This window comes from Coturnix japonica, chromosome 1, assembly GCF_001577835.2.
Source record: "Coturnix japonica isolate 7356 chromosome 1, Coturnix japonica 2.1, whole genome shotgun sequence".
NCBI classification, from domain to species: Eukaryota; Metazoa; Chordata; class Aves; order Galliformes; family Phasianidae; genus Coturnix; species Coturnix japonica.
This window is the reverse complement of record NC_029516.1, coordinates 106,815,506-106,838,472: the sequence shown is the minus strand read 5'-3', so window position 1 is coordinate 106,838,472 and position 22,967 is coordinate 106,815,506. Positions and strand designations below refer to the sequence as shown.

At 38.4% G+C, this 22,967-nt stretch overlaps 1 protein-coding gene and 1 long non-coding RNA gene across 3 annotated transcripts in view; one reads left to right on the top strand and one right to left on the bottom strand.

Moving 5' to 3' along the window:
* The window catches only part of PHEX (phosphate regulating endopeptidase homolog X-linked), a 95,729-nt gene that overhangs the window by 16,835 nt on the left and 55,927 nt on the right, over positions 1-22,967 (bottom strand). Inside the window, exons 13-16 of the mRNA XM_015885420.2 lie at positions 18,769-18,846; positions 16,825-16,928; positions 8,745-8,803; positions 23-77 (exon numbers count right to left, since the gene is read on the bottom strand). Of these exons, the coding sequence (XP_015740906.1) occupies positions 23-77; positions 8,745-8,803; positions 16,825-16,928; positions 18,769-18,846 (296 nt within the window). The remainder of the gene's footprint in view (positions 1-22; positions 78-8,744; positions 8,804-16,824; positions 16,929-18,768; positions 18,847-22,967) is intronic.
* LOC107324988 overlaps positions 1-22,967 on the top strand; it is a 183,359-nt gene that overhangs the window by 138,338 nt on the left and 22,054 nt on the right. The window lies entirely within an intron of this gene.

The window sequence follows — 22,967 nt, the reverse complement described above, 5'->3', positions numbered from 1 at the left end:
GGTTCCTTGGTGCAGTACTTACCTAGGATACTCTGTACCCCAGAAGAAGGGCTTTTGCAGTTCTCCTGCTGGGAATCCTGTAATAGCAAAAAATTATAATTGTGAGGTTATACAGCTGAATAACAATATCTAGGTTTGGGTTTATGACCTCTATTTTTTCCATTTCAGAAGGTTTTGCTAGACAAACTTTCCCTCAGGTAGTATTTTCAGAAAATGATAGAGAAGGTGTTTGAGAAGAAGAGATCTCCCTCCTTCAAGACCTCAGTGACAGCTACATGCTGCACTGCAAGAACTTTTAGCCATGGCACACGTGTGCATGTATGTATGCACACATTATTTTGTTCAACAAACAGCTATGTTGAAAACAACAACAAAAAAGTTGATTGTCCTTAGTTATGTTGACATATCAACAAAGAATACACAGGCAAAACGCAACAAGAATTAGGAGACTTACCTTAGAGGGGATTTTGTGCTGCAAGAGATATAAGGAAGTGATAAAATATCTCCTTAACTATAATCTGTGAAAGTCAAAGGTAAAGGAACTTGGGCACTTCAGTAAAGCAGAGATGTAGGCAATCAATGCTGTAGAACCAGTCAGGCTACAGGATTACCTGGCTGCTTTTTCAATTATGGGTAAATGAACCTGTTGCAAAACCCACTATCAAGTGGAGAGACTTCAGTAAGTGATGGTCAACTGATGTTGCACATAGAAACCAATACAGTTCCTTGATCAAAGTCACGGTTTATTTCTAATTTCTAGGTGACATTTCAGAGACATTATTCTGAAGACAATTGAGTTGAACATGGTAACAATTTAACAGCCCAAATTGTTGATAAATAAAGCAGATGTCTATATTCAAAGTTTTCAAATACTGGTGAAAATTGTAGTTTATGTGGGACCAAATATAAGGAATTCCCATCTACAAAGCACGGGCTTGCATCTGCTTCTGAGGTTACCCCACGTAGACATCATCAATAATTCTCTGATGATTCACTATTTTTTTCCAGGAATCTCCACTTCATGAAGTTCTCTGCAAGAAATAGCCTGGCCACTCAGATCAAAATAAAAATCAGATTCAATTGGTTTGACCCAATTCAGTTTTTTTGTTGACAAATAGGACAAGGACTTTTTGATAAGAATTCAGGCAAAATTTTTCCTTTCCTTCCGAAGTCTTTAAATAAGTTATATTGAGTGTAATTCACATGAAATGATACACTAAGTCTTATGCCCTCCTGGCCATCTGCTTTTCTTCCACAGCTCTTCCCTGCCTGCCTTAACAACTAATTTGCAGTTTGTTTTTAAAAGTGTCATTTTCAAACTTATTTTCTGAGTACTTTTTTTCTCTTCCTTCTGCGGATGCTTTTTTTTTGTTTGTTTGTTTTTTGTTTTGTTTTTTTGTTTTGTTTTTTTTCAGGCACATTATGAATTGCTTTTTCAGAGCTACAAAACACAATTTTGCCAATGTTGAGGGCAAAGTTTTCCTGATCTAATTCTCCTTGCCTCCCAGCACACAAAGAAGGGTATTGAGTATTACCTAGATGTGTTCTAAAACATATCATAGGCACATCCTGATGAAAAGGTTTGATAAGTACAGAGAAGAACAAAATACACAAAGGCCAACAGAATTATTCAAGAACAGGCCTGTGGCACAACAGTGTAAGTAAATGGCACTCCCCCATACCACATTGTCACATGCGATATTCTAACAGGATTGAATGCATTCATTCATCTAATTACTTACCCAGATTGGTTCACATGACCTGAACCTTCAGTGCCACGTTCACAGGCATTTTGTGACTGCTATAGGTTATCACTGACTTTCTATGCTGAGTACCATTTAGTAGCAAGAGTTGGAAATGTATTCTGAGCTAGACTGTGTGCTTCCTTCCAAACTTCAAATCTCAGTAGAGACCTCTGGGCTCATAAAAGATATCACTTAATGAAAGAAGTGTTAGAGTCCACTAACCCCTGAACAGTTCTGTCTCCCAGTGGCAGATGAGAGAACTGTGGGTAAAAATAAGAAATGAGACCATAGAGGAGAAGGTATGATCCAAGGTAACACAATCCCCAATAAATCATATATAGGGATTACACAATCCTGCCACACAGCTGTGTTACAAGGGACACTTAAAGGTCATTTTGTACAACTCCCCTGAAATGAACAGGGATACCATTCCCCAGCCTATTCCTCCTCCACAGAAGGTGCATCTCTTTGCTTCAGACTTTCCTTCTGGTCTCAGGCATTTCCAAAATTCAGACTTACCAGTAAAGACTGAGGTAATGAAGACCGAGCACTTCAACCATTTTCATTTCCTTTGTCATCAGGTCCCCTGAGCCATACAGCACTGGGCCTACATTTTCCCTAGACTTTCTTTAGGTCTTTCTTTTGAATTCTTCACCAGATTCATTTCCAGGTAGGATGTGTCTTTTCTAACCCCATGTGTCTGGACATCGGAAAGTAGTTTTTTCCTGCACTTTACTCCTTTCTTATTCCTCTGAACCATCAGAGCATTTCAAGCAGTGGATCAGATCTAGCTTACTTTAACTACTTCACTATGAATTTATGCTTATCTTGAAGCTCTGACAAAACTATTCACCTGCACAGGACTACTTTTAATTTAATTGAATACATTTAGATCCTCTTTATTTTTTTTCTGTTTGTTTGGTTGGCTTTGCTTTGTTTTGTGGTTGTTGTGGTGTTGTTTTTTTTTGTTTGTTTGTTTGTCCTTGTTTTTTCAGATTTATGTTGGTTTTCTGCTATTAATGAATCCATTTACTAGCTATATACCATATGGCATTATACATATTGTGCAGATGAACAACCTGATACTCAGGGGAATAGCGTTACTTCTCCAGAGAGACACAATGACATTTCATCTAATAGTTCACTGTAGCTATGCAAACTCATAATGGATAAACTAAAATAAAACCAATTGAGATGGCTCACCAAATCATGAGGAAACTTGGAGTTCAAATCTAAGTGTGAATTAAAATTAGATAATTTAATTGCATTATTCATTTATATTACGTAACATTTTTAACTAAGAAAAGATCTAGTGAAGCCTCATTCAAAGTCAGTGCATTTACAGTTTCCAATAATTAGTTGGTCTGTTTAAAGCAACTTCTGACAAGCTGGTAATTCCAGCACATAAATAGCAGATGTGGGAGACAGCTGTGTGGCAAGGAGGGTTCTCTGCTGATTATTGTACTAGCAGCTCTTAGTCAAGTTAAAAAAAAACTGTAACCTTTTTTTTTTCAAGAGTCATTGAATGAATTCAGATTGAGAGCTTTAAATGGATTAGATGTAGCAGAAGAATAATGGCTGGTCAGCAAGCAAAGGATTTAGAGTACATAGGAAGAATTAAATATGAAAACTATGAGGATGCTGTTCAGTTACCTAAAAACAGCATTAAAGGCAGGATACATTTCTTTAAAACAGATCCATAGGCTTGGAGCTGTTTCAACAGTGAACCTTTTCCCAGTGCTTTTGATACATCTTTGTACGTTGTTCTAGGAACGTGCATTCTGCCATCCCTGAAGAGAAAAGGTCTCCTGCAAGTCCTGTCTCAGTGTCCTGCAAAGCATCTCAGACAGCTTTGGCCTACCCATATGAATGTGAATAGGGTCAAACACTCTGACATAACATTGACCAAAATCCTATACCTAATTTCCAGTTTTATCCTGTGGACAAAAAGGTTAGGAAACATAAACTGGTGGGGCACAGTGACTGTTTTAGACTGTGCATGAATAAAAAGTGTAGATTTCTGAGTAGTACTGAATACATTCACTAATAGATAAAGAGAAATGGTGGCCTTAAAGGAGATGACTCAGCAACTTTTGTTTCAGTTAGTGGTTCTGTTTCCTCTTCACGTGACAAGAGCAGACCTTTGCTGATCATGAAACAGAAATGATGGTTAGTGGTAGGCCAAGGAGTACAAAAGGACTAAGAAAGAAGTTTTTTGAAGGCAGCAACTCTCCCAGTTCCTCAGATTAAAAAAATAGAACACTCAGAAAAACTCCTGTTTTAAAGAATATTAGGAAAAAGAGATAAGAAATGAGTGAAAGGATCACATACACCATCTCACCCATGACTGTAATTAAATAACAGAGAACACTGGCCATTAGTAAATTGGAAAAATTGAAGACAAGGGCTCACTTAAGAACACTTAAAGCCTACTTAATAACAGGACTCAAAAAGTATTCAGTCCATTAATGGACTGAATGTGTTCATTAACCTTCTGGAAACTAATGGAGCACTTAAAACCACTTCATCAATAACCTTCCAATTAGTCCAGCTCTTAAGGGAAGAAAAAGTGGTCCCACATGGTATGCCCTGTTCCCCTGCTAGCCACAGCACCGTGTGCTGTTTGCCAGAGCTTGCCTGGATATAGGTAAGATAAGAGTTTGCCCCTGCAACTCACAGCATCAGCCAGCTGCCAGCATCAATATCCACATGCCACTTTCTATGAAGATGATACTTACTGCCTGATATGAGCTCTCATCTGTGGTTTTCTCTATGGATGCTAATTTGAACATAATTTCTAAATTCTATTTTAGATTATATCTTCTTCCTCTAAGATGTAATGAAGCTGCTCTCAAAAGAGTCCTCTTGACTTTCACTAGAAAACCACTGTACAAGCACATATGACTTAGCAGAAGCATAGGTATAAACTTACGGAGATAATATCAACAGTATTTAATTATCTGATACATCTATTCAGGCCCATACCTCATAGAGAGCATTGCTTTTATTTTCCTCTGTTCACTGTAAATCCACTTTTCATTACTGTTCACATCCCACAAATGTTACTTTTTTGACATATTCTACAGACATGTATGTCTAAACTTGGAAAGAAAATTAAATACATCAAACGTCTAATGAGCAGTTCTCTTCCACCCTTCACGTATTCAGGGGCCAGTATTTCAGTAACATTCAGAAAACCTTCTCTTCAACAGAAGTAATCTAGCATACTTTGATCATCACTTGTATCTATTTTCAGCTTGTATTTATCGACTGCTCTGGCGCTCATTAAAATAAACACTCTCATTGGGAACGTGTTTTTGTGTTCCAGTGATTATAATTAAAAAAAGATAGTATTCATGCTGCTTAGATTATACGAAGTGTACTTAGACACCTCAGCGGCATCTAAAGGCAATGATAGGTGCCTGCTGTCCTTGTTAGGTATCTATAATTGAAGGGAAATCAACTAGCAAATACTAAGAATATTACATTTAGAATTTAGGTGAGTAACAGCCATTATAAACATGCATCATTGTTAATCTCAGACAATGGAAAAAAGAACTGGAAAATAAGTAGAACTCAAGTATAGAGAGAATCAGGAATAAACTTTAGTAAGAAGATAAATTATATGTAGCACGTTTTATAAATCTGTTCTTTGCAGCATATCTTACCTTGATACTTATTTCTCCTTTGCAAATATTAACAGAATTATTGGCCATTCATGTTATCAATAGTTCACTAATGAAAGTGAAATGAAGTAATAGCAAATATAAAGGGTGTTTGCACTGAAGCATGGCAGAATTCATTACAATCGCTGTACATCGATGTTTTGCTGTATTCTCCCAGATCCAGCCATTTTTTAAGTCATCTAGTTTCTACTGTCCATTAATTTTCACTTTCTGTGAAGGAAGGTCTTTTCTTTCAAACAATTGGGCAGTCAAGATGCCATTAAAAACTTTAACAACTTGTCCTTATATGAAGGCTGTATGAAGATTGCAGCAATTTCTTATGTAATGCATATGTCAGTAGCACAGATTATAGTGACAGGAGAATTTATTAACCTCTTGCCAGGAACACAGCAGAGACCTCCCTGTGCAAAACAAAAGCATCTTCCTAGAAGTGATCAGAACTGCCATGTTCTCCTCCACTTCTGCAGGTACCTGAAGGCTGCTCCTTTTCAGAATCCTCAGTTCGAGGCACAGACAGTGCCTTTTCTCTAAATTGTTTCATGAAGCCTTCGGTGACTAATTGAGTTTGGAATTGCTGCGGTTATGCTGATAATATCACATAGTACATTTCTGTTTCCAAATTGAGGGATCATAATTCTTAGAATCAACTTTGCAACCGAGACTTTTCCAGTGAACGTAGAAGCTTCTCTCCAGAAACAATCTTCATTATGCATTTTAAAATTTGGTTTTCTCAAATACCACTTCTTAGTAAATTCACTTACCAAGAGCTGAAACAGATGGTTCTTGAACACATTAAAATCTAGTTTGCCCACTGAAAAGCAACTGCACTCAAGAAGACAAAGAGCCTACCTAGCTCATTCTCTCCAGCAGCAACCAGCTGTTCTGGTATAGGGAAATGTATAGGAAAAGAGCATTGGGAATCAGCGAGGCAGTTCTGCTAGTATAACTTTCTACATTCCGCAATCAGTAGCAGAGGAATCTGTCTTCCTGAATCACAGTTTCTATTTGTTCCTTTGCTCAGGAGAGAACATCCTTGTTTTTCAGATTGTTTCTTAATAAAGTGACCAACACAGATCTTCTGGTAATACATTCCTCCAAATATTTAGAAAACAGTTAATTTGTTCCTACCCCTTTTCTCACCTCTAATTAGTTATTATTTATGGAAGGACTTTCTTTCATGCCCTATGACAACTTCTAATTAATAGCACTGGGAAAGAACCTCATGAAAATTGTTCCATAGAAATAAATGTAATTTCCCAAGCTCATTTACAAGTTAAATTCCAAAAAGCTGCAATAGACTATGGAACTATGATTCTTTTCTAAAGGAAAGCAAAAATTAAGTCACATTAACTCTTCCCTACTATTTTGTATGTTTGTTCACGCTCTTCTTTGTTATAGTCAGTTTCCTTTGCATAGGTGCTAGAATAATGTTTCTTTGCAGGTTATTTTATCTCTCTGGATGCTCTTTTGCAAAAAAAGTTATTTGACATTTGACACATCTATTCTGCCTGTGCAATGGCTGATGTAAGTGATAAGCCAAACACCAAAACTGGTTCTCACACTCTTAGAAAGTCTTTCCTCCAATCTTTGAGGTCTTGTTACGTCACCACTTTACATTTAACTTGCAAGAGCTCATGCTTATTTTTGTTCTCAAATGATTTTCTTCTTTTAAGAGCGTTTTTTATATTGTTTAACTAGGCCTTTCATAGCACATTACCAACCCCTGTAGAACTTGCTGTGGATTACTACTGAGGACACATCTGCACAGTATTTAGACAACTCCTGGGTGTGAGATCTGCCCAGAGACACAGCTTACCACAGCAGCATGCTTGCAATTGCTAAGTTTAGTCTTAGTCACAACACAATTCCCTCCCAGCAGCATTAATTGGAACTTGGTAGTGACGTGACAAATATTTATCAGCAGGTTCAGACCCAAGAATGTTCTCTGTATATCTCACAGTGGCCATGTCTCCTGCAAAGCACAGCGGTCATTGGTGGAAGACCACTTGTGCTGTGCCTTTCTTCAAGCCCCACCTCCAATTGCATGTAATTTGTATGGCAAATGCCGTATTTGTTCAGAAAGAGCCACCTAAACCCTTTTCTTCATAGAAACAGTCCTAAAAGGACAGCAAGCATCACAATCCAAACTTCAAGGTCAAACACCAACAGTATAAGACAGTCTGCAGTTCTGATACAAAAACACAGTCATCTCCACATCTGTGACAGATAAGTTACATTTGACAGCCCTCTGTTTCATGACACAGCAAGTGTGAAATTTAGCTTCAGTAGCTCCAGCCTCTCACTGCAGCGTTCTCTAATGTGCCATGGTGGGGAGGCTGGGAGAGATGAATGCTGCTGAAACTTGAAAGGGTCTCATTTTAAAGAAGATGTAACTGCAACAGCTCTCATTTTGCACTGACAGTATCCTCTCCATCCACACAATACATCTGAAAGAGCAATGATGACCAGTGCTCAGTTTAGCAGGAAAACCAACTGTCGTTTCTGAGATGTACTTTAGAGCTTTGATCAACCTAGCGAAACCCACCTCAAGAGCTCACTTCAACAATAGACAAAAACATGGCTGCTTAACAACGGCAGTCCTCTAATTAAAGAGGAGCAGTCTAGGCCTAGAACTAATTTTAGTCAAAAGACCTGCCCAATTATCTTGCATGCTTTATGAATGAGCTCACATAGACACAAAAGAATGTAAATTTGGGGGCAAAAACTAATTTACAGAAGTAGGGAAAAGCAGATACTAGCACTTACCTACAGATACTTCTACTTGTCATTGGAAAATATTGAACAACTGCACTGGACATTGCTTCTTAGGTTCTCTGGTCTGTGTCACAGTTTTCTCTAAAAATGTTTATTTCTGTATTTATACTAGTATTAGTAAACTGATTTCCTGTCACTTAAAAGGTTACTGCATATTTATGGCAGTGTACGTGCACATCTTTTTGCCACAGCAAATAGAATATAGAAAATGGTATAAGCTCTAATAAAAGTGATTTAAGCTAATGTTTTCCTTCACACTTACAATGGACAGAGTGTACATAAGCAGTCACTTCAATTCAGCTTATACAGGGTAACTCATTAAGCAGTAGTAATTCCAATTTGTGGAGCTGTTGTTTTTTCAAAACTATCGCCTACCTAAAGATGTCTCACAGCTGAAACACCATGTCTGCATTTCTGATTTTCACCACACCTGACAGTCAGTCACATTCACACAAACTGTACAGATACTTTTATAAGCTGGATACATACATTTTCCAAACAGACACTTGAAAAGTAGGCTCAGAATTCAGATACTCACTGATCTGATTGGTGGATGCACTATAAAAAGCATTGACAGTAGTTGGGCTCGTAAACCACCTGTAGTGAGAGCAGAAGAAATCAGCTGTCAGTACACCTCAACATCTCTCTGAATACAATGAGCAAAGACAAAAAGTTAACTCAGTGTAAAGATGCAAAAATATAAAAGATCTAGGATTTATTAAAGTTTAATTATTTCTCCAGTTCAACATGTGCTACTTACAGTTCCTGGAACATTGAAATCTATTGTTTAATGGCTTTAAGTTCACATAGTGAGAGACTGCTAAGCTTTCTGTTGCAGAATATGTTGTACTTATAAGTGACAGTTGTGCCTGTGAGGTCTGCTGTTCTGACAAACAGAAATCCCAACTTCACCCAACGGAGGTACAACACTGATAGCTGTAAAAACCCTTTCCAATTCTATTATATCTTTCTTTCAACCATGTGTGGAGAAACTCCCTCTTGAAATTAGAGAGCATTTTTTAAGCACCTGAAGTGGATTCAGACTCTTTGCTGAGCAGCTACTTGTACAATTAGGATGATGCCAAAATCACTGTTTCTGGAAACCTAAGTCTGAAATAAATTTCTTCACTGTCTGTACCCTACTCAGCAAACACTAATATCAGCATGCCCATAAACAGACATTTTGCAAAGCAAAACAAACTTTACTACTTCTCAAAGTTAGATTTCCCAGACCTACTGGAAGGAAACCTTGATCTGAAATGCAAACAGGATTTATGGAACTCCTTACATTAAGCTCATCTGCATTAGCAGTGATTTCACCCACATCAGTAGAAAAATCTCAGTAGACTTTAGCAAAATCCAAATCCCCTCTGAGAAAATTCTGACTCCAGTGAGTCCAAGATTTCAGCTTATACTTTTATAATGAAGAAATAAAATTAAAGTAATAAAGATAATGAGAATTAGTTGTTAATTCATAATAAATTAGAAACAACTGTAGTAAATGTCCAAGAAGGAAAATCCTGATGTCTTCAGCAGTACATTACTCAGAAATTTTGTAAGGCTCAAGAGCAATAAATATAATGAAAATGCTTTGGAAATTTTCTTCTAAAGAGAAGAGATAGCAGCTGCACAACAATAAGCAAGACAGAGGAAGATCAATCGGAACATGGAAAATATGTGATGTTGGTGACATTCAAGTCCATGATTTATGCTTTAAAATAGCACCATCAAATGAACTAGTGATCTGCAGATCCTGACGGTTTTCCTGGCAATTCACATCCTCATGGAAACCATACAACAAAGGCGAGAGCTTCAGAATGGAAGCATTCTGTCTTTTATCTATAACTTTATCTGCTTTTCTCATGTTCAAAGCTTATTTCACAATGCAGCAATTAGGAAAAGTAACCATGGAAAGCCAAGTGTGATGGCATGTAAATACCTTAATCATCCATCACATTGGATTCTCTAGTTGCCACAGATAATTTTCTCAGTTTTGCTTATTAGGAGATGCTGAAGGGGAGGAGCTGGGGAGGCTGTTTATTTTGTTGTGTTTTCTGTTTCCTCCTTAATAAAGGAATGAAATATTAGAGGTAACGTAATGAGATAGTGGAGTATCTGAGAAAGAATGCCTATGAAGAAGGGAAAAAGATATCAGGGTCTGTCATTTGCTATATTTTAATTTCAAGTCTGTTCACAGAATTGATTAGCTGAATCATTAAGGATTCCAGCCAGCCACCTGTACAGTGGTTACCTGGTCTCCTGGTTTAGAAGTAGCTTTGGAAGACTCATCACTTTTTGACAAAGAGACCTCTGAGGGGCACATCTGAAACACTCAGTACTTTAATTTGGATTTCACTGAAGTTTGAGCAAATAGCACTGCAACTTCCACCTTACTCTGACAGTTTATTCCACTTAAAACATCCATTCTACTCCCTTGAACAGCATCTTTTAAGCATGAAAAAGGCTTCCAAACCACAAATATACCCTTTTTATAAATCCGTCTTAAAGTGCATGTTTTACAGGATTCCCTCATTTTCAGTCACGGGATGAAGAGCCTGAGGCAGATAACTTACACTTCAAAACAGACTGATGTGCTTTGATCTCCTCTCCATCCTCTTGGCCGTTGCAGTCATGGGGCCCACACTGGGCTCACCACAACTCATTCAGGATAGGAAATACCACAGGTAGTGGTTGAGGAGCTCTTCACTGACAAGCAATTTCTCTCTAACAGGATAAGTCTACATCTGTTTCTACTGGGTAAGGAGCTAACCATTGTGATGCATGCATTTTTTATTACAGAAACACCTCACTTAGCCTGAAAGAAACTAAGGACATCACACCACTACTGGTCACACTTTGATACCTATTAACCTACCTCGTAGCTTGTAGATAAGCTACTGAGTCTCATCGCAGCATCTCTATGCCAAGGCTACTCCTTCCTTCATGTTCTACCATTGCTACAGCAGAGCTCATCTTGTCCCCTGAGCTTGGTGTCAGCCACAGACCAATAGCAGCCTCATTTTTCTCAATGTAAAATTGTTCTACATTCTTTCCAAGTCACTGTTACATGAGACGGCCCCAGGAACAACTCAATATGAAATCTGTTACATTTTTGAGCAGATAGGAAGCTGCACCAAGGAGTCACAAAGGAAAGAGTTTTCAAGTGACAAGGAGAGTATACTTGCTGAATTACATGTTTGACATTTAGACACTCTGGCAAAGAGCATATTTGCACTCCAACATTCTGTTGTACCACTCCAAGCCATTCTCAAGAAGATCTAGAAAACATTTTCCACAAAAGAACAGAAATAACAGAGACTGCTTCCGTTCAGACAAGACAAACAACTTCACCTCAAATCTGTCAGCATTTTTTAGCGTGTTCCTTGAAATGATTGAGCCTTCAATGAGAGATTTAATCATAGAATCATAGAATGACCAAGGCTGGAAAAGACCTCTAAAATTGTCCAGTCCAATTGTCCACCTCTCAACATCTCCCACTAAACTACGTTCCTCAGTACAACATCTAAACATTTGTTCAACACCTCCAGGAATGGTAACTTCACCACCTCCCTGAGCAACCTGTTCCAAAGCCTGACCACTCTCTCAGAGAAGTATTTCCTAGTGCCCAGCCTGAAACTCTCTTAGCACAACTTGAGGCCATTCCCTCTTGTCCTATTACTAGTCACATGGGAGAAAGGGCCAACCCCCACCTCATTGCAACCCCTCTTCAGGTGGTTGTAGAGAGAGATAAGATCACCCCTGGAACTCCTGCAGACTAAATAATCCCAATTTCCTCAGCTTCTCCACATAAGGATTGTGCTCCAGACCTCTCACCAGCTTCATTGCCCTTAACTAATAATACATCAAGTTACTATATGAGGAGCTGTAATAAGTATCTGTCAATGTTAAATTTTAAGGTGAAGCAAATTTAGAAATAGCTCTTATATTCCTGTTTGAAGTCAGGTTGCCTGGCATTTTGCTCTAGATCTAGTTACTATGCCAGTGCATATGCTCTATTATCAGAAGTATAGAAGAGACAGGATAACAGAAACTAAGCTCCCATTAATTACAGATCAATTGTTTTCACTGTTTCCATTTCTTATTAGCATGTGAAAGAGAAACAGCTGTGAGTGAAGTCCTGTAACAGTACCAGCCAACTTCTGTAGCAGTCAAAACATAACCTGGAAGACTTGTTACTTGTAAACCTGAGATCTCTTGTGGAAAAAATCTTTCACTGAATTAACAACTGAGGCAGATGCTCTGCTAGGCTTGTGTTACAGCTCTCTTCATCATGTCTTCCATCCTGAGTTGAGAACATAGCACACTACATTGGCAACCATGTAAAGTGTTGACTGGTAACCCTCACAATGAAAGAAAAAGTTTATTTCTATAATTCTCTGCAGAGCATGAACAGAAGTTTCAATTTGTTCCCTCTACTTTTTGAGTAAGCAAATAACTCTGGTACAGAGTTGATAATGAAGCTGGCATCTGGAAAATCTCTTCAAAATATAAGAAAAGGCAACAAAGAAAAATCTACTAAAGAGGAAGCCATCTACAAGGTAACTTTGAATAGTGTATTTCCTGTTCACACCGTCAGGCAACTTTATATATTTGCCTGTACAAAAATAAAGGATTAGCCTCCCATTTTAAGCTGCCATCTGTTTCCCTCAGGCCTGGGATGGAGAGGCTGGGCCCAGCCTCCAGTGCCACATCACTACTTAAATTGAGGTTTGGAGGTCAGGAAAAGGCTCCTTCCGGCCTCTCCTCTCCAGAGCAGGACCACCCACAGGATTTCTAAGCTCAGAGCTCTCTGGCAATCAACAGCCTGACCAGCATCTTCTGTGCCTGCTTCCTTTCCTTTCCCTTTCCCTTTCTCTTCCCTTTCCTCTTTCCCTTCCCCTTCCCCTTCCCCTTTCCTTTCCTTTCCTTTCCAGCAGTTCTTGTGGTGTCCCTAACCACATCCAGCCGAGCACATCCAAAAACTGCCCTTCTCTGCAGAAACCAAGGGCCAGGATGGACAAACAACTGAGTATGATTGAAAAATTGAAATAAGTCTTGCAGAAAATCCAGGATCACTTCATGTGTGTCCTTTGTCAGCACAGAGGTTTGAGTGAATAATAATCTTTGATATTTCCTGATGTCAAAGGAAAAAGATAATAACAATGTAATGAGATGCCCAAAATGTTCTCTGACTTCTTGTTATGGGCAATTATGCTATAGGTGTTAAGAAGCATAGATTCAATCACTATTAAAAAGATGTTTACATATACACGAGTATTTACACATATTAACATATATCGCTCCAAGAATGGATAAATTTCACTGAAACCCCAATTCTCCTCTATGGCTCCATTTCACCTCCCTCTGCTGTAGTCATGTCTCATCTGGATTAAGGTAATTGCCTTCACACCTGGTCTCTTCCCTTCTGTGCTCTCCCTTTCCAGCCTTGTCACCTCCATTCATCCCTGGCCATCCAACTGGCACTGCTTCAGGCATCATATTCTTCAGCTGCTGCCACTAATCCCTCCTGTACATCTCTGTCCTGATACTAGCACTTACTCTCTGGTTTGAAAGAGATGGCTGTGAAGACAAGAGCCAGCTCCCCAGCCAGCTGCTGGGATCACGGCCAGTATCCAAGGAAGGTGTTGTGACTGGGGTGCCTTCAGGGTATCCAGCCTCTGGGCACCCCAATATGACATCACATCTCCTTAGAAAGAGCTGGCATGAAATGTCTTCCTATGCATCCCTCCATTGACGGCCAGAGCAATACTTCCCCATTCCATTTTTGCTCTAAGCCAAGTGACCACTAGGTCAGGAGGGAGCGAAACACAAGAGAAGGAATTTTAATAAATACTCCTGGTTTGAGGGATTTTTTCTGCTTCTTACATTACAAAAGTGCTGTATTTCCAGAATAACTATTTCCACTTTGAAATGCACGTTCCTCTTTATTGAACTCCTTTGCCTTCTCAGCTCCTCCATCTGTCCCTCTGATGGTGCTTCCCTGGTGTTCTAAGTGAACCAGCACTTTGATTTTCCATATAGCTGATTATACTGATGAAAGAGTCAATTTTGACTGCTGAGAAATCTGCCCTTTCTGCTAAATGAATACAGTTTTTCACTTTTGGGGGCAATAAGAGGGTAGTAAAGAAAAGACATTATTTCCTTACATACTCCTTTTCTTATTTGAAAACATGGACCATTTTATAATATCTATCTCTAAATGTAAATATTTTGCTAAAAGCTACTTAACAAGGGAAAAGAGGAAACAAAGAAAACAGAAACAATCCCCAAGGGTAATTCTCTATTAACACAGTGCCAAGCTTCAGTGTAGACCAATGATCTGTGGAATTCAGTGAATGATACAGACTTAAAAATAAAAATAAAAAGAGAGAAAGAAGAAGGAAAGAGAAAGGGAAAAGGGAAAAGGGAAAAGGAAAGGGAAAGGGAAAGGGAGAGGGAAAGGGAAAGAGAAAGGGAAAGAGAAAGGGAAAGGGAAAGGGAAAAGAAGCGATCTGATAATCAAAATGTGGCACAATCTGATATTTTTAAGTCCACCTTTGTTATACCGCAGACTGATCAAAGTTATCTTTGTTATAGTAAATTAAAACATGGAATTGTGTTTTTACTAGCATTGGCAATGGATCTCTATGCTTTGATATACCTCAGCTGACACAGCAACAGATGCACACCACCTTCAGATCTCATTTCTGTCCCCAAGTATATGTAGAGGCAGAATAACCTCCCAAGAGAAATCACCACGGCTGAGAGCCAGGTGGGTTTAGCCCTGGTCCCCACAAACAGCAGAGCATGTAGCTGTACTGGTGAAGGAGAAATGATGAACAAGATATTGGGATGTCTCAGGCCAGGGGTCCCCAGACATGCCCAGCAAATGAGCTGCCTGGGATGGGTCTGTTCCCTGTACTGTATGCATGCACACTTAGGGACAGCAATTCCACCAGGAATTCCCATCTCCCCTTTACACTGTAGACAGAGCAGAAGGGATCACTGATTCTCTTTTATTCCACTTTCAGTGGATGAGCTACTTTGTGACACTAGTCCTGTTTATCTCCTTAGTTTTTTTTAGAAAAGGAAAATGCAAAAGCAGACATGAACAGATCTACCTAAGGGCAAGACAAAGGTGATGAAAGGTCTTCTATTAAATAACACTTGAAATAAGAGAGCAAAGACAAGGATGAGGAAGCAGTCAATCTTGCGGCATTTGGTAGAGTAAAACCTTCATTTTTTAAGCTTACTCACATGATGCGACCGTTCTTAGATTACAGCCCCTGAGGTGCACAATGGGGATTACCTGACCACTAATGTCCCTTAGAGGGGACATCTCGCATCATGCCATCAATTTACTTGGTCTGTGTTTGTGCTGCCTCAACTCTGCTCAGAGGATGAGGCCACTGTGTACCATTTCTAAAAAGAATCATAAAATCACAGAATGGTTTGGGTAGGAAGGTACCTCAAAAATCATCAAGCTCCAACCTCCCCACTACAGTCAGGGTCACCAGCCTCCATATTTAATACTAGACCAGGCTGCCCAGGGCCCCATACAAACTGGCCTTGAACACCCCAAGGGATGGGGCATCCACATCCTCTCTGGGCAGCCTGTTCCAGCACCTCAACACTCTCTTGGTTTTGAAAAGCAAGTGCTATATTTCACTAGGGTTAACAATTGCAACATCAGAGAAAAGTGGAACAAGATATAACCCACCATTAAAAATAAGCTATAAACATCCCCTCAAGTACACAGGACAAATTATGAAGCTCTAAGCAGGCGCATGCTATACCTCTCCTGCTGGCACCCTCTACCATCCTCAAAACAAGGTATAGTTCAATATGAGCAAGCATTTCTGGAGCCATAGGGAAACTGCATCACAGAAGCCAAGCAGCTGCACTGATTTTAAGGTCTCCATGCAGGAGGAGTCATTTTTAAGTAGCGTGATTAGAGTAATTAATTTCTGTTTAGGTTTTAATTTGCATTTTAAGGATTTGATTACCCACCAGTAAGAAAAGAGACTGATTCTTTCACATATTTGATGATTGTATGTGACACAATTTGTATTCTCTGGGTTACAAATCAGTAAATATAACATATGTAAATTAAATCATGCTTTAATCTGTAACATTGCTATCAACAGCAGGTAACTAACAGTGCTGATTGCTATTAATAATAATATTATTTCTTGATAGTAGTTCCATTCATAGAAATTTATTTCATAAATCCCCACTGTACCATTCCAAATTCTAACTGTGACCAAGACACATAATCCACTTTTAACAGAGATTCAATTACTCTTTTTTTTCATTAAATTAAAAGTTTTAGCTGCAAGCATATGACCATTGTGCAACAGAATAGGAATATATAGAACTTAATGAGAAAAGCAATTCTGTGATAAAAATATCCACAGGAGCTGCTGAGTAACTGTTGTTTTAGGGTTTTTTTTTGGTTTTTTTTGGTTTTTTTGTGTTTTTTTTTTTTTGCCCATAATCATTTTTATTGAAATATGTTGCCACACCTATAATTCTATTACAATAAAATTGTATAAATTAAATACCATAAATTACAACATTGCTAAAAGAGTATGAAAATTTATCTTTTGTCTACTCACTCTGTTTTTGGAACTTCTTTTCTAAGCCAGTAGAAATCAGATTGGGCTGCATACTTGCGAGTTTGTAATACATTGCCAAAATAGTCACTCTCTGTAAACTTCAGCTGTATAGGCAAAGCACAGATATTTTTTAGAACATGACCAAGGAAACAAGAGCTGACAAAACAATCAGAACTTTTAATTAAATACAAACAAACAAAAAAAACCCCACATTTTTCCTTTTTTTAGATGTGATCAAACAAATTAAATTTTCAGTTGATAGAAAGAATAAATATTTTGTGATACTGGTTTAAGAAATGGATGGTAATTGGATTTACTGGAATGTCAGAAAAGCTTTTACCTGGGCAGATGCAGCAGAGGAAATCAGAACCACCCAATGACAAACTGCAGACTGCACATTTCTACAGTTATTATAAGGCAGCCTCTTTAAGGAAAGAGGTCACACAGAATCACAAAATGGCCTGGGTTGGAAGGAACCTCAAGGATTATGAATGTCCAACCCCCCTGCCACAGGCAGGGCCACCAACCTCCACATTTAATACTAGACCAGGCTGCCCAGGGCCCCATCCAACCTGGCCCTGAACACCTACAGGGATGGGGCACCCACAGCCTCTCTGGGCAGCCTGTGCCAGCACCTCACCTCTCTCGTAGTAAAGAACGTCCCCCTAATATCCAACCTAAAACTATCCTCATTCTTAAAAGTTCATTTTAAGACCACTTTCAAGACAGTAAAAAAGCCTCTTTTTCTCTGCTTTGCATTTCACTGCAAATGCTTTGTTTTGTGTGCCCCTGGAGGATTCTGCTGCTGTTTACAGGTTTTTTACCATTAAACTCATACAGCCATAGGGTTCCACGTTCCCACAAGCCTCCAAATCTATTAGCAACCCACACACACAACTAACCATGCAAGAAAAAGGTATTCTAATGTCTTATATAACTCCAGCTGAAATCACTGTTGTCAATTTTAAGCAATATTAGGACTTGTGAGATAGGCATACATCAAACTTATCTGTTTTTCCAATTGTAATTAACAATTACTTAATAATAATAGATATAACTACTTATCTGTGGTAAATATTTCCATACTGTGAGTGGTAAAGCTGGTCACATCCTCTGTCTCTTTGCACTGGCTGCACAGCACCACCTCACTTACTTTTCCATAGACAAAGACTAAGCTTGTAGAGTTGGCTCTTCCAAGGATCCTCAATAAATCATGCCTTCTTTTAGTGTTCTTTCATGTTCTCTGGCAAAGTAACTCTATCCCTATTTGGATTTTAGTGGTTCAAGACTGAATTTGTAGTTCCACTTTACCTATGACTTGCAGTAATACAATTCATCACACACGACACAATTACTTTTTTGGAAAATAAAAAATTATTCTTTATCATCTTCCTTTTGGATGTCTTTAAGTTGAATAAATACTGGCTCAGGTCTGAGGTCTCAACAGTATCCTTGTCCAGCATGTCTTACTATAGGGCTGTATAGCAGTTAGGGCCTGAAGACATGATAATCAGCAACCTTAGAAAACTCATAGCCTGGAGAAAGAGCAGAGAGCCTATACTATATTGGAATCATCAATTGTGATACTTCAGACAAAAGAATGCACTTGGTTTTTGAAGGCCATTACCTTGAGGAGATATGTTTTTGTTTTGTTTTTATAAGTAAATACAAAATTTGTGCTGAAGTACTCTTAACCTGAAACAGGGTTAGTAGCAGGAAGGTTCTTTGCACCCAGGTAAATTTTACTGCCATCTGGCATGATGGCCATCTAACTTCAATACAAAATCATTGATGTTTTAGGCATTAGAGCGTAAAAATAACCAAGCAAGCTGAAACCCAGATGGGGGCAAAACAAAAGAAAAGCTTTGATTTTGGACGGCAGTAGAAGAGAGCAAAGAATGGTCCCAAGATGTAAAAGAAGAAAGCTGCAAGTCTGACACTTACTGTTTTGATGTCTTCATTAATATATGTGTCATTCATTATAAACTGAGGGTAACCCACTTTTGCCATAACTGCTTTTGCCTTTGAAAAAGAAAAAGGAAAGAAAGAATTGGCAGGTATAAATATTTCTCAGCTGTTGTTTGGCTTTTTTATTTTGTTTTGTTTTCCATTATTTTCTACTGCATAGTATTATGTCTCTCTGAAGGCATCTTAATTTAACTTCAAACCAACTTGCCTACAAGGTAAACTCAGTGACACAAATGAGTTTCATTTCACAACATGGTCAGATTATCACAGTGGGTCTGTTGACACCTGCAGAGTTTTTGCAGAATTACAGCAATCTGTTTGAAAACAAAAATCTTATTCTTAACAGCTACCGGTAACTGAGATAATCAAATGGTGAAATGCCTCTTTTTACAATGTTTTCCAAAAAGCATCAGGAAATGTGCCATTTTGCTATGGCCCAGCAGCTGGTACACATCCAAGTGTTAAAATGCATTTATTTCACAGATATGGCTAAGCCTGGATCCCAGCAAGAGCAAATCAGCATGATTTCACTGACAATCACTTCCCTTTACATCTGAGGACGGGTGAACATTTTTCTGACAGACATTTTACTTTCCTAAAACCACATGGGCTGACCTTTAGTTCATCCTCTACTTTCAGTCCTCTAATTTACAGCCTTTAGCCTTTGCTAACATCATTAATGGTGTTAAAGCTAGCCACTTAGCTTTCCTTTGATTTTGTTTTATTCCTTTTCAGTCATGAACTGGTCCGAGTGTTTATGCGTAATCCACGTAAACACACTGATGTGAATTAATAGCAGCTGCAGATGAGCACTGCCACTTCATAAATCATAGCATAAAGATATAAACAGCTTTAGCAATGGCCTTACAAAAACAGCAGTAGGTCACCCAGACACAGAGCATTGCTGTGAAAACAGTGTATTTCCAAAGGAAAAGCAGAAGAATATAAGATAAGATGACATACAAAGAAGTGAAATATGACAAAGCCATTGAATAAATTAAAGCTATGATATTTCAGGGTAGCACAAAGTTTTCACTTCATATGTTTTTGGGAAACTAACTTTAATTTATCCTCATATATTTTGGGATTTCCTCCATCCATCACAAAAAGCACTTCTAGAAATATTGTCTGGAAAGTCAAATGCCTAAATACAAGTGAATATTGCAAGATACAAAATGCAACAAACTGACTGGGCTTTAAACAAACAAGAATAATATCAACATTGTGTTCTGTCTGCAAGCAGATCCTGGATCCTGGTAGCTGGCCCACCAGCTTCTGCTTCTCTCTTGCTGCATGGGATGGCAGCTCAAGGGAAGGTCCCCTTTTCTCCACATTAAAATCCTTACCCTTTTTTTTGCCTCCACAGCATCTCATACAACAAAGCCCCTCATGAAGACCACAGGCAACAAGAAAGGATCGTTTGTTCCATAGCAGTAAGAAAGCTGATAGGGACTGCCTTGGTTTAACAAAATCTCTCTTCTATTTCATTTTTGAGAAGAAAAACCTATTACCTTCTTGAAACTCCTTCAATTTCTCAATCTCATTTCCAACCTAAAGTCATAATCCTCCACTTGTGACATCACAATTAATTGCGGTTGAGATAATTAAGATGTCTCAAATAGAAGATTACAACTTCAGGTGGGAAATTAGCAGCGGGAACAGATGAACTCTTAAGCAAGAAAGATCCCATTGTCATGCAAATATCCCCAGTGAAAAAAACACAATGGAAGACAAATGCTGAACAGGAAATATGAAATGAGCCAAATTAACTCTCAGCTGAATGTTTTCTCAGTTTTTCAGAAGGTACAGCGGCCTTTCAAGATAGTTTAAATGCCTGAGGGAGAAAAAAAGGGAAAGAGAGGAGAGAGCACAATTCATCTGCAAGTTTCTATGTAATCAAGAGTGTCTATCTTTTGTTGCTGATGGTGCTGTCAGGTCTAGCTGACAGAACTTTTGCAAGAGACTGGAAAATTTCATTTTCCATTTTCAGTATTCCAGTCCTAGCTCTTACACTAGCCTAGATAAAGCAAAGTGCAAAACTCATCAGTTTTAGTTTCTATTAAGTCAGCTGCTTAAACAAATTCAGTGAATCTCTAATGTTCTGCATGTTTTCCAGTCATCATCTGAATTACTTGAAGTAGTTTCTAAGTCGAATCTACTTAGCTGACCGCTTAACACTTTGGTATTTACATTATGTCTGTTTAATTAACTCATATTATGAAGAGTAATATTTTAAGAACAGTTTAGAGTGCAACTTGCAAAACTAACTTTATCAGTACAATGCCATTTCAAACATGATTTAGCCAATACTTTGTCAATCCAAAATTGAATTTGAGCACGTAAAAGAACATAATTTTTTTGAAATATAGCATATCCTCTCACTTTCTAGACTGCTGTAGAAATGAAAGCAAAAAGATTCATGTATCATTGGCTGTAAACACAGAAGACTACAAAGCCAGGCTGGATTTGGCAGCACTCTTGCTCAAAGAAGTAGAGATGGACACTGTCCTCAGACCCACTGTGGTAACTGTCTGGTTATAACCACAACACATTCATCTTCCCTTCCCTACGTAGACATTTTGGAGTCCTTGTGGAATATCTGCCACACCCATCTGTCTATTCTTCCAAGCAGCCCAGTGAGAGCAGCAGCATAGAGCCAGTTTTCAGCTCTTTTAAACTCCACTCCTTAACCATTTTCAAGGATGAGGATAATTCCTCCTCCAGGCTCCTTAATAGCAGGAGTTATGTAGGTTGACTTAAATATCACGTCCATAATATTATTTAATATTAATTTTTTATTTCAGTTGTATTTAAATTATTTAGTCTTGTTATGGCCATACTGAATTAGAAAAGGAAGAAGAGTTGTGTTCTAACCAGGCTAATTCAGGAGTAATAATTTCACTTGTCGAGTTACACAAACTCTTGCTTTGCATCTTTGACAATGATATTATAATTTCAAGATTCCCGTGCACGTGGAAAAACAGTCAGATGCTACTGAGACACTATGCTATAGAGTAAACATAAAACCCTGTTAAATAACAAAGCCTGTCTCATAGTATTTTGAAAGTAAACTCAGAAAGTAATGCTGTTCTTAGTACTCTGATGTTTTAACAATAGCTAAATTTGTCTGTATTTTTTTATATATATATTTAGGGAAAAGTGTTACTTTACTGTATGTGTTACTTAGAAATTCTTACCATGATAAGCATTGCAGAAGTCTGACTAAATTCTAAGGTAGAACTTCTTACTAGCAGTGTAATTCTTGTGCCTTCATGAATGTTCCACCAGTCATGTGGAATAACAAAGACTCAGAACAGCACACTGTTACTAACATATCAAGGTAATTTGCTATCATGAAACGTAGGTACACACTCAAATACCATTATGAAACAAAGCTTTTGGCACTGAAATTTTTGGAAAATCACAAATGAACAACATCCTTTAGGAACATTTTGAGAACACTCAAAGAAAGAGGTGACGGCAGACAAATTAGTGCAATTCTTCTCCCACTGAAGAAATATATCTTAAGTTGGTCCTACTGTTTTTTATGAGACAATGAAACCTCCTTCTGAGGTATTCTCCCATGGTCAGACAAAATCTCCTTGCCATAGCACATGCTGGTATGGGAGAAAGAGATAAATAAGCTTACTTGATCAGAAGAACTAAGAACGTCCCTCTAGAAGACTGTTTCAAACACTAAGAATGAAGTCTAGGCACACAGAGCCCATGCAGGCCAACCAGGAGGTCAAGATGCTGTAGCACATCAGTAAGTTCCCTGATGACAACAGTGAAGTATGTGGGGCTCCTGTTGGAGAGGACTGCTACCTATAGTCAAAGCAAAACTCCCAAGATGACGTAGGAAGCCCTTTGAAATCCCTTGGAATTGTTCCACTGAGATTCCTCCCAACAGCTTTGTTATTAGGTCCAAACCCTTTCAGCTAAACACAGTGTTTAGTGGAGCACAACTTATCTACACAGCAGATAAGCTTGAAAGCATCTTGCTAAGACTGGGTTTCTAAATTTGCATGTTGGAAATGTCTTGCTTCCCTGGATAGCTTTTCTATTCACTTGAATAATGCTTAATGGCAATTTGAAGACTCCTTATTCATAAAACACTAGAAAGTAAAAAGCCCTCCTAAGACTGGCTTGTTCTTTGATAATCAAGTCAGTATTTT